The 11,131-nt window shown below is 42.7% G+C and overlaps 1 protein-coding gene across 3 annotated transcripts; it reads left to right on the forward strand.

Annotated features, from left to right (window-relative positions):
• The first annotated feature begins 1,953 nt into the window (after nt 1–1,953).
• Nucleotides 1,954–10,213, forward strand: LOC112557757. 3 transcript variants are annotated; one of them, XM_025227782.1, is made up of 4 exons: nt 1,954–2,292; nt 6,272–6,793; nt 7,194–7,334; nt 7,758–10,213. In XM_025227782.1, the coding sequence occupies exons 2-4, from the start codon at nt 6,580–6,582 to the stop codon at nt 8,507–8,509; spliced, it is 1,107 nt and encodes a 368-aa protein (XP_025083567.1). In that variant the 5' UTR covers nt 1,954–2,292; nt 6,272–6,579; the 3' UTR covers nt 8,510–10,213. The 3 variants fall into 3 exon arrangements, with proteins under 3 accessions (XP_025083567.1, XP_025083568.1, XP_025083569.1); XM_025227783.1 differs by lacking the exon at nt 1,954–2,292 and adding an exon at nt 5,467–5,619; XM_025227784.1 differs by lacking the exon at nt 1,954–2,292 and adding an exon at nt 6,143–6,158.
• Nucleotides 10,214–11,131: the final 918 nt, after the last annotated feature.

The raw sequence follows: 11,131 nt of genomic DNA on the forward strand, positions 1-11,131 counted from the left end.
TAATTAGAAGCATTAAACTAGACATTATAGACAATACTCTTTTTTTTTTATGTTGTGCATGGACGCTGGAGTGCAAGTTACTGTTGGCGAGATAAAATAAGGGGAGAGAACGATTGCGTGATTAAAAGTTCGTCCACATTTAGGGACATTACTTCCCTTTCATTCTTCTTGCGAGCTTTTGGTGAACACACAGATAGGACGTGAATGACACTCGTTTCTATGTATCTTTCTCTCAGAGAGTCTCTGTAAACAACCAAATGTAAACAGCTCTTCGTCAAATGGTGTGTTTTAGGGTTTTTCCTATTCTCCATCTACATTAATGATCTTCCCCTCCACATAACCCAACTATGTGAGATGTTTGCAGACGACACAAAATACACGCACACCACTAACTGATTGAGCCACTTGCTTCCTAATTCCCACAGCTAAACACCCACGAGCTTCAGGCTTGGACCGAATGCAACCACATGTCACTCAACCCCTAGAATACTGAAGCTATTCTTCTAACAACGAGACAGAAAAGACAAAACCTATCCACTTACCCGTTTCCAAGTATCCATATCGGCACTCAAGCAACAATGGAAGTACAGTATGTACCTTAAACTCTTAGGTGTTACTGTCGACAATGACTTATCCTGATCTCAACACAACACATCTCTGCCACAAGCATTTCCAAGAAAACCTAATTGCTGTCAAGAATTAAGCATTTCCTAGATCATCACACAAGAAAACTCTTTTATAAACCCATATTGAGTCTACCCTTGATCACCCCTCCATCCTCTGGGACTCTGCTAATGCTAAAAGAGAAAGATGTGAGAATTCTTTGTCACTGCAAGCGCTTGAATAGTACTCTATTTTTTTTTTTCTTTAAAACGATCGCTTAAGCAATCCTCCAGCAGAGTATTCTTCTAAATTAAAACAGTAGTTGCATGACAACCTCGCACTAACTCATCATGGGAACTTCCTAATCGCTGTTCTTAACGAGGCAAAGTACCGAAGCGTCAAATCCTTGGAGTCCCGCTTTGTTGGCACTGTCTAGACAAACAAATTTGAACGAACCTGGTTCAGAATGTTGCCCCAGCGTCCGAAAAGTTTATCCGAAAACTTGTCATTCTCACAAACAACTTCATTTGTCAGACTTGGTCAAACGTTTGACATTTGCCCTTTTGAGAAAGACTTTTGCATAAGTCGTTGGAGTGTTTTTTTCTATTTAAATCGACCAATCCACGTGTCACTTTTACAATATTTTTTATCAGAATTTTACGGTTGTATCATACAAATGATCGAGTTTGTATTCATCTCATGGCCAGTAGTGTAACCACCATGTCTTTGAGACGCAATTTTTTATTATAAACCACGACGATCTTTCCCTTGCTTTACCAAAAAATGTTTTGCAAATTCCTCTCATGTTAATTCGTGGCTATTGTGTGTCAAGCATTTTTAAGCATGTGTCTAGTGCTGCGTCTCTGAACGCATTCTAATAATATAGACTCTTAGTCAGCAAGACGGCGGACGCCATTGTCGTCTGCTCAGTGGGCTGCGTGTCTGTTGCTGACTGCGCGCGCACACGGCAGTACTAGGTCACCGTGTATCGACCTCTTGCTGACTACCGTACTCTACACCCCATGTCTCCTGACCGCGCACAAATGCGACAACTTCGGACAGTTTGTTAATTCCATGAATGTAGAACTTATTTTAACATCGATGTTAAGCTCTCTGCAAGGAAAATATTTCACAGGATGAGTCATTAAGCCGGTTTTTCAGGTACAACTGTTTAAGTTATCACTGACGTCAGAAGTTGACCCGGTATAGAATTTTATTTTGAGAGGGTGCACCCTTCGCTGGATTCAAACACAAAGAACATTTTGAAGTTTGCCTGTTTACTTACGTGAAATCGCTATTGCTCTCCCCAAAACTTTTTTTTTTCTTGAAATGCTCGGTGAATAGATGGTTCATTAATTACAGGGAAAACGGTATATTCGGATCGACATACCTCCGCTGTCGACAGAAAACAAACACACACCCTGCAGTGGCTGTGGTGTAGGTGTTAAGAAATCAGGGTGTGTTTGGGTGTGGGGGTCAGATTTAGACGAGTGGGGAAGACCTTGTGTAGCCTGCCAACGACAGTCGCCAACTGTGTGACATGGTCGCCATGCAGTGACACGGCCTGTAGCCGATCGATCGTGCACCGACACAGCACACTGCGCAGCCGGAACACGAACGTTGCTCGCCGGGACTTCCCGCTTACCTCTCGTGTTTTGCCCCTCCATCACACACCTGTCGCATGAAAAGGTGAGTAATATGACAGTTAGACGATTTCATTTCTTCTTTTTACCTTTCTGAAGACGTTATGTGAATGCCGGGTACAGCGGGCTGGGTGCTCACCTTCACACCTACATCGCAAGCTGTTCACAAATGTCCGAGTTCGAACTGTTGGTAATAAGTATTCCTTCTTGACCTGTCTCCTTGTCTGCTTTCTGGTAGGACGGTCGCTGTATTTTAAAGTGCTAATGTACTATATTTTTTCAAGAGAACCAAATCAAGGTTACTGGGTTAATAAATGTTGAGCAAAGTCTGGGAAAAAAGCGTGGAACTAGGTCACCTGTTTCTAGTCTGTTGAGACAGTTGACGGTTGGGTGAGATATCTGCAGGCTAGTCATTAAATTCGCTGATACTTTAGAGAGAAGAGATATTGAGCGGGAGGAATGTAGTCGTAAATGTTGACGGTAAGACGGTTGAAGACAAAATAATCGAACACACACACACAGAGCGAAAGCAAGAGAAATATTTAAAGATCATTACCGAGAAGATAGTCATTGAGTCATGCAATTATTTTTAGGCTCAAAAATTAGACCTAAATTATGTATATATTTCGGATAAATGATAATTAAAAAAATAAATAGACAATAAATAAATGAAATAAATAGATAAATAGCGTGTACAGGTGTTTGTCAGTACGCCTTTTGTGTGTTGAGTTTTCTGCAATCCAAATCTTCAAGCTCTCCGTATCGCTGCCAGCTATAGCTATTATGCTCCATGTCGCACCTTAGGTATGAAGAAATATTCAAGCATATAAAGCCCTTCCTAGGACCTTAAAAAAAATAGAAAAACTTTCTCCAGAACGAGCGAGAGAGAAAGAGCGAGTGAAAAGAGGGGTGGGGAGAGTATAGCCTCAGCATTTGAGCCAGGAAAGGCGCTCATGTTAGTATGAAAACAAAATTTTCGACATTCGAAGTATTTAAAAAAAATTGTTTATAAATGTTCTTTTTCGCAGCAACCGAATGCAACTCTCTCAACATATGTATGCTGTACACATAGATGTACATTACGAAACCATTTCGTATCTCAGCAACTGCTCTTCCTGAATCCAGTTTCTATTCAGCCCAGAACACCTAAGATATCAGGTGTCAGCCAATGATTTAAGACTCAGGTAATAATGTCGCACAATGAAGCTAGTGCACAATTGTCAACAGACAAGTTTGTCTAAAGAAAAGAGTAAAGCCATAATTCTCTAATACCCACTAATCATGAGCCCGCCGCACCACTCCCAGGTACCTCTGCCACCACATACAGACACACAGGTGTGCACAGAGGCGTGGAAGTAGGGCGTGGTGCGGTTATGAACGTTGACGAAACCTGTACCTGCAATGGCGATTTATAGTCGTTGGGTACATCAACTGTACAAAGTGTTTTTATTAGCGTATGAGTTAAGATGAGAGCAGTGTAAGAACTTGTTGATACAAGTACCAAAAGTTACAGGCTATCCCCACTCCTGTACCTTTCTGTAGCATAGAGGAAAAGTCATGCGTATGTTCTCACAAAACCATTTCCAGGCAGGTAGAGAGAGAATTTATATGTTGCCGCTCTCATAAACCTTATTGCAGAAAGATTAATAATTGTGTTAACCATGTTTCATAAACTCTGTTTTTACAAACTGTTGAGTTAGACATCATTATCATAATCATTATTCCAAACAGGCAGAAATAAAGACACTATTATTACAAAATTTCAAAAGGTGTAAATAATATTTTTTAACAAGCCTAATCATTTCGTTTCGGTTTTAGTGTTCACGTTACATCAGTAAAGGAATAGGGCTAAGAGACTTAGTTTTAATCGAAAATAAACTTTAGTTTGTAGAGAATCTAGAACATCGTATACTATAAAGAAAATGCTGATTTTCTATAATATTTTATGAGCTCCAGGGCAAATCAGTACCAAAGACTAAGACTGTTGAATTACAACCGTCCAATAAGCACACCATCAATACTGAACTTCGTCAGAAAGTCCACAGATCGGCACAGAGCTGTTTCTAAAGCTAACACATGTGTTCTTGCGCGTGAAGCTTATCAGGTGAGCCACGACTTGCACTGAAACAGAAAGGTTTAAAAAAAAGCGACAGGTAGTATGTTCATACCTGTCGGCCACGTGATCACTTAGATCAAGTTTGTCGCTCGTGACAGGTGAGTTCTCGGCTGTTTACATAATGTTACCTAAGGTCATTCTTCAACAGGCAAAGTGCCAAAGCGTCCAGCTGCTAACTGCCTTAAAGTCCCATTAATCCGGCAAATAGATTGGCAATGCATTGGCAAACAAGTTTGAAATTACCTCAGCGTGTTAAACAAAGTTCCAATGTCCCAAACGTTCACCCGAAAACCGTTGGTTTCCTGTGACTTTGACAGAGAACTTTGCCAAACCTGGTTAAACTTTTGACGACAGTTGGCCGAGTCAGAAAGAACTTTACCGCGGGTGTTATTCTGCCGATGAGTTCGCTGTTAGAATGACCGCAGGTGTTATTCTGTCCTACCAATCCACCGTTTGACTGATTCGATGGCCGTTTTCTATTTATTTTTCTTCTATTGATATAAAGAGTTTACGGGACAGGAAGACGTTGAGGTCTGTGCAATGTCAGTTAAATATAGACAACGGAAAGCATCATCAATTATGAAAAACAAATTTGTGAATTCGCAATAAAAGACACATCAAAATAGTATGATGTAATAGGTGTTTATTTGAACTTGATCATACATATGATATGAAGGCGGACAGAATAACACCTTAACTGCGTTATTATGAACAGATTTTGTGCTTGATATGCATCATTGTTTAGTACTCAAAGGTGTTTGTGCTGCTCTGATTCTTGGTCACCTAGGACAGAGGGTCAACCTGACACACGAACGCAGTTAACAGTTGTTGCAACATCTACAACATGGAAAAAGTATCATGCATAGACAAACAAAGGTGATGAAGCTCATCTTAAAGTGATATGTGTAATAATGAGCACAGATGTGCTAACAGACATCGCTTCATATTTTACAAGCATTTTAACTGACAGCGAAAACTACCTCGACTGTGCACTTGACCTCTGAACTTCTATAACTCATTTCTTGTGGTGGTGAGTGGGCGTCTAAACTGTTATGCTCGCGCCTGTACCCGTGTCAGAAATATCTGTCAAATCTATGCGGGTGGGTCGGCAGACAGACGCTGTCACACCAGGGTAGATCCGACAATGTAGCAGACAAACATCTGGCTAGTTTGGCTCGTTGCTCATTAAGAAATATATTGGTGTGTTTATCTTGTCAAAGTCGATTTTAGAGTAAAAAGACTGACACGCTTTCTGAGGTAAGTCATGCATGGAAAGTATGCTTCTTACACAGCATAGATCATTGAATGTTCAACTGACATCAAAGATGTTGCCCAGCCTGGTGTCACTGCCGCAAGGAGCTCTGATATAAAAAGCTGTGAAGTTTCTATAGACGATTTCCTTTTTAAAAGCTGTGTCTGATATCTGTAAGCATCTGTCCACGCATGATTGCATTTGATGTTTCTTATCTGAAGTAGGTAAGTAATGTCCGTAGCTGTGTCGCTGGTTTGAGAGCCTGTGTAGTGCTGCGCGCAAGCAAAGAGGGCATAAAGCTGCTTTGTGATGCACCGATTTGCAGTCCACATCCGCCCCGTGAAGCACGAACACAGTCCTGGGTCGGTGCACCTGTTCGTGATGAATAAACTTTTGCAACTTGCTTGCCGAAGCGTGACGGGCAGCAGTTGGCTGAACCCTAAGGGTGTGTCCTGGTGACGCACTCTCCTAACACGTGACATCGCTCTCAAACGGGATTCCTCCGGCTGTATCAACAGTTTGTGTTTTGAAACCACGAATGACTGTGTGTTGCCCGTGATGCGTGCATACGTGCTTCTCGACAGCTCAGTAACCTGGTTTTTCTCTCTTTTTTTTTTTTTTTTTCATTTCTCATTTCGATGACTGACTTTGTTTCAGACTTGGAGGAGTGGAATGGAAACGGAACTTGGAACTGACCCACGCCTGACTGAACCACTCCACACCGTTAATGTTTCGCTTCTCGTCATCGAAGCGGATATGCACCATCCGCAGGTAAAAGGAACTACATCACACGACTGGAAAGTATACCTGCCTCGGTAACAACAAACAACAAATTTTCATTGGCCACAAACAATGACAGGATGTCTGCCAAATCTTGTGTACTCAGCTCTCAGTGATCTAGACATGGTGACACACTTCACGATCAGATCATAAAAGCAGAAAACTAAGAAGCTAAGCGGAAGACAATGCCTGTTCCTCTAGTCTTCGCCCACAGACACATCGCCTACAAGATTGCCTGCGGAGTGCTCGCCCTTGCTGCACTCCTCGCCATCTTCGGTGTCATATCCCCGGGGTGGTACTACATCGTAAACTCAGACACAGGTGCCAGTAAATATTCCCATCTCTGGATAAGTTGCCAAGATGGTCTCTCAAACTGTCATGGCGTCTCTTCGCCTGAAGGTGAGCATTTTAAGCATATTCGTTTCTCTTATAGTGTTACTAAAACATTAAAGCTTTGATATCCACTTCCAAGATATGTCACATTTTAACATAACACATAAAGCATTTAGAAATTGATACTTTATATTTGGATGGTAAACAAAAGAAAAGTCGTTATTTGCTTCATATTTTGGTTAGTTTATCAATTCACTGAAATCTCAACAAACACTTGTCATTGTTTAACTGCGAGTAAGAAGCTTTTTGTGTATTAATCAACTGTTTGTACTGCGTATCATGAGAGAAAAGAGTGTGAAAGAAGTTCGCTCATCTGATTTATGTATAGTTGGTGACACACTAAACATAATTCGCTCAATGTTCTGATGTGTACTTGGGGACTTATACCCTGTTATCATGCTTGCAGGCTTTGAGGTGGCAGCTCAGGTCTTTTCCTGCATTGGACTACTGGTCCTCATCGCTGCGTGTTTCCTAGCGGTCTTCCTCAACTTCATGACACAGAATTCTGCACACAACCGCTGGCTGGAAATCACAGTATTTGTAGGAGGCAAGAAACGATGCCATGTTCTTCCATTAAAACAAATATGTTAGCCACAGTCTTGTCCTTTCTATGAGGAACTAGAACTAGGAACTAGAATGGGATTTAAAAAGGGAGCAGGGGTTTGGCTTTAGGATTTCGCCTTTTTTTCTGTGATAACGACTAAAGATAAATAAATGACCTTCCTCTCGAAAAAAGCTAAGTTATTTATGGTCTTGTTAGCTTTTTATCTATTCAAAATGCCTTTCGGTGCTTCAGAGACTGATTCTTCATAATCGTTTATGGCATGTTAATCACACACCTACGATTTTTCACTACTCTAGAAAAGGTTTTAGTGTTATAAAGATTATCGAGGCTTTCACACCTCCATCATTTTTAAGCCTGCAACTAAAGAATAACTTATAATAAAGATATAACATTTGTTTATCACAGGCGGTCTTCTGTTCCTGGGAGCTTTAACGTTTGCTGCAGGAGGCACAAAGGAAGTTAACGCGACACATGAAATCTTTGACATCCGCTTTGGTTATGCGTTAGCGATGACCTTCACGGCCGCCATTTTGGTTCTTCTTGCCGGCTTCGTCGTCTTCGTCTTCAATCGCCCCATCGAGGTTGCCAGTGAGATGACGTCACTGTCGGCCGTGCAGCGGCGTGGCCGCGTGGAGGGCACGCGCAACGTGGATGACGACGACAGCACTGGGGGGTTCGAGAGAAACGGACAGGTGCCGAACCGTTCACTAGCGACCCCTGTAGAGCGGAATTACAACCCTCCTCCGTACGTTCCACCCCAGAGTAGCGCGCCTGACGAGTTCGAAGTCCTGCAGCCCCAACATGGCGGCTATTACAACTATGGACTGACCGTTTATGATGACGAAGAGGTCGAGGGACCTTCGAGGGAGCGGGACTTGGGAGAGCCTACGCCGGCCCTGAATCACGCCCCTGTACGCTACGTCAGAAACGGGGATCCTGCAGGGAGGTGCACTTCGGCAGACCCCCGGATCGCATTGAAGATTCGTGGCAAGCCGCCAGGCCCCAGCCTACCACGCAAGCAACGAACCGAGACCCTCGTGGATCTTCTCAGCAGTCGCCGCCTTACTACGAAAATTTTCGCCTCGGAGCTCTACCCAGCAGAGGGCGCATCGAGTCGGCTCCGTCTGCCGCGGAATGGCCGATGTCACGCGACCTGAGGTCATCAGGGGACAGTCCCCCTGCACGGCGAGAACTACCTCGCTCTGCCTCCGTGGGTGACGACCGACTGACAGCAGATGACATGACATCACATGACTACGCAAGGACTCCGCGGTATGGCATGACACCGCTCTACGCCAACATGCCGACTGCCGAGAGAAGCGAAGAGAGAGGCGGGTTTGTCCGGGGGCATAACTCTTCTAGTGCAGAGGAGCTGAGGAGCCACGGGGCTGGTGTGGCACTGACAGGAGACCGTTATCGACCCGCAGATTATCGTTCAAATCCCCCGCAGCACCAGCACCAGCACCACCACCACCACCACCACCAACAACAGTTTGATAGATCAGAACAGCATGACTCCGTGAGAGGGGTACCACCGCCACCCTATACAGCCACAGAGGTGTAGGTTTTACATGTGAACGATGTTCGTTTGATTTGTGGGGTGGCCAGTACGGACAGAGATGGCGTGTCCATGTGTGTGCTTGTGGAGGGAAAGGTGGAAACGAACCCCAATAATCACTAAATGTATTTCCGCGGTTGAAATGATGGATACTTTCGTGCGGAGAAGTGAACTCAATCAGTTATTTTATCATGAACAACCGCTGGTCTGGACTAGACACTGTCATAGGATCGACATAAAGCAAAATTCAGACCTGTGCTAAGAAGTGGACACACTTCCCCAGCACCTCTGCAGTCCTTCTGAGACATGTGAGACAAACATCTGACCCATCAACACTCCGGCCCTTACAGCACAGAAGCCTTAAACACTTTCTCTACTTGTCCAATCGTTTGAGGAAAACAAACAGAAGAAATCCTTTTGAAATTGTCTTACCTATCTTATCACTGTAGTTTCTTTTAACTCAACTATCGAGACAATCTAGCGAAATCATCGTTACCAAGGTAAGAGAGGAAAGAAAGAATGACAAAAATATTGTGTACAGCATGCATGTTGATTTAATGTTTGATCTGTGATAACCGTTTTAACTGCAAATAAGTTTACCTACAGAAAGTAGATGTATCCAATGTCAGAGATATACCCAGTCCCAGGCACACGTGATAATGATTGAGACTAACTTGCGATAGCGCAGCAAGTAAAACAATCTTCTGACCTACAGAGGTCCGATGCACGTGCAACATGACAGAGACGATAAACCGAGTAAACCTTACACTTCGCACTTAAAGTGTGGCTGTTCACAACATCCACAGAATTGTGAAGCAGATCTCTCTCTCAGGCTTGTGAGATCGGTTTCTGGAATGTAGGAATCGTACCCGTCAACCTCCAAACGAAATGGATTTTCATGTTGTGTTACTGATGTGAATTACACAAACAACTTTCCTACCTTCAGCGGTTGTGTGCGGGCAAAGGAGTGTGGGTAGGAGGGAGAATTCACGCCAGTAGTTGTCTAAAACTAAATTTTGTTACAGTCTGCTCACAGAAACTGCTGCCTCAAGAGATATATGTCTCCAAAGAAATGACTTATGAGTTTGCTGTTCATCAAATACATAAAACAGATATCGTACTTGACACACACACAACCCCCGTCTGCATGTAAGTCTGTACGTGCATGTGTATGTTCTTCGTTGCAAGTGGTTTATCTGTGGAAAACAACAGCGAGCTTGTTTTTTCGATTTTTTTAATCGTTTAAAACTTAACCATGACAGTTTCAAAAATTTCAGTTTTTAATAAAGAAACTAAAAAGAGAGGATGTTGGTCACTGATAATCTGGATGATGCACCTGATACCTGATGTATATGTATATAGCTATATACCTGTGTGGCTACGTCGTTCCCGACAGGCCGAGCTGCATGTACTCACTGAGAATGTGCAGAGGTATGTGGGTTCAGCCTTTCTTTACATAGTTTAAAAGATTCTAGCAAAGGTTGTGTCATTTAAAAAAATTATCCGACTCTGGTCAGCTCGTGGTGAGATAGCAATGATCAATGGACGAGGACAGCAAAAAGACCCCCAAACGCCACGTGGTCAGTTTATTTATTGAGACCGCTGATAGGTAACACTCGTTAACAAATGTTTACAAAAGTCATGTATCAAGATCGTGTACAGGGTGAAACACAGACAATGAACATCAAACATCTTCACAACGAGGTCATAGTGGTGTTCAGCACACCAAGACATTACAGACTAGGACCTTCTGAAGTAGTAATGGCAGTGTTGACCAGTGTAGCTAAGTATAGGAGTGAAAACAAAGTGTCATTAGGTTGACTGAACTCTCTACACGCTTACTGTTCTTGAAATACACAAATAAAGTAATGTGTAAAGCAACACAAGTGTAACAGTATACAGCAAGATAACATGTTTACTTTACAAGTATGTAACGCGATATGTAATGTAAAATAGAAAAATACAAATTACAAAACATTCTGAAAAATATATAAAATACATAACAAAATATGGTAATAATTAAATTTTCTACAAATTAAAAACAATTAAGCTTTCATAGAAGACTTTTCTTTGCTTTCATGATTATTTCTATTAACTCCTTTCTGATGTAGAGGGCCGGTAGTCCGGCGCTTGTTAGGTTTTGGCGAAGGTGCTGACGAACAACGGGGCGGAAGTGAGGGGGAAACAATGGACGGGCGGCGTGGGAGCAAACAATAGGTGG

The sequence above is a fragment of the Pomacea canaliculata genome, linkage group LG2, assembly GCF_003073045.1.
Source record: "Pomacea canaliculata isolate SZHN2017 linkage group LG2, ASM307304v1, whole genome shotgun sequence".
Lineage (NCBI taxonomy): Eukaryota > Metazoa > Mollusca > Gastropoda > Architaenioglossa > Ampullariidae > Pomacea > Pomacea canaliculata.

Excerpts from the sequence above, each read along its gene's own strand:
- LOC112557757 (XM_025227782.1), top strand. The coding sequence starts at position 6,580 with ATGCCTGTTCCTCTAGTCTTCGCCCACAGACACATCGCCTACAAGATT. Across the intron at positions 6,794-7,193 it reads TGGCGTCTCTTCGCCTGAAG|GCTTTGAGGTGGCAGCTCAG; the intron begins GTGAGCATTTTA and ends TCATGCTTGCAG. Across the intron at positions 7,335-7,757 it reads AATCACAGTATTTGTAGGAG|GCGGTCTTCTGTTCCTGGGA; the intron begins GCAAGAAACGAT and ends TGTTTATCACAG.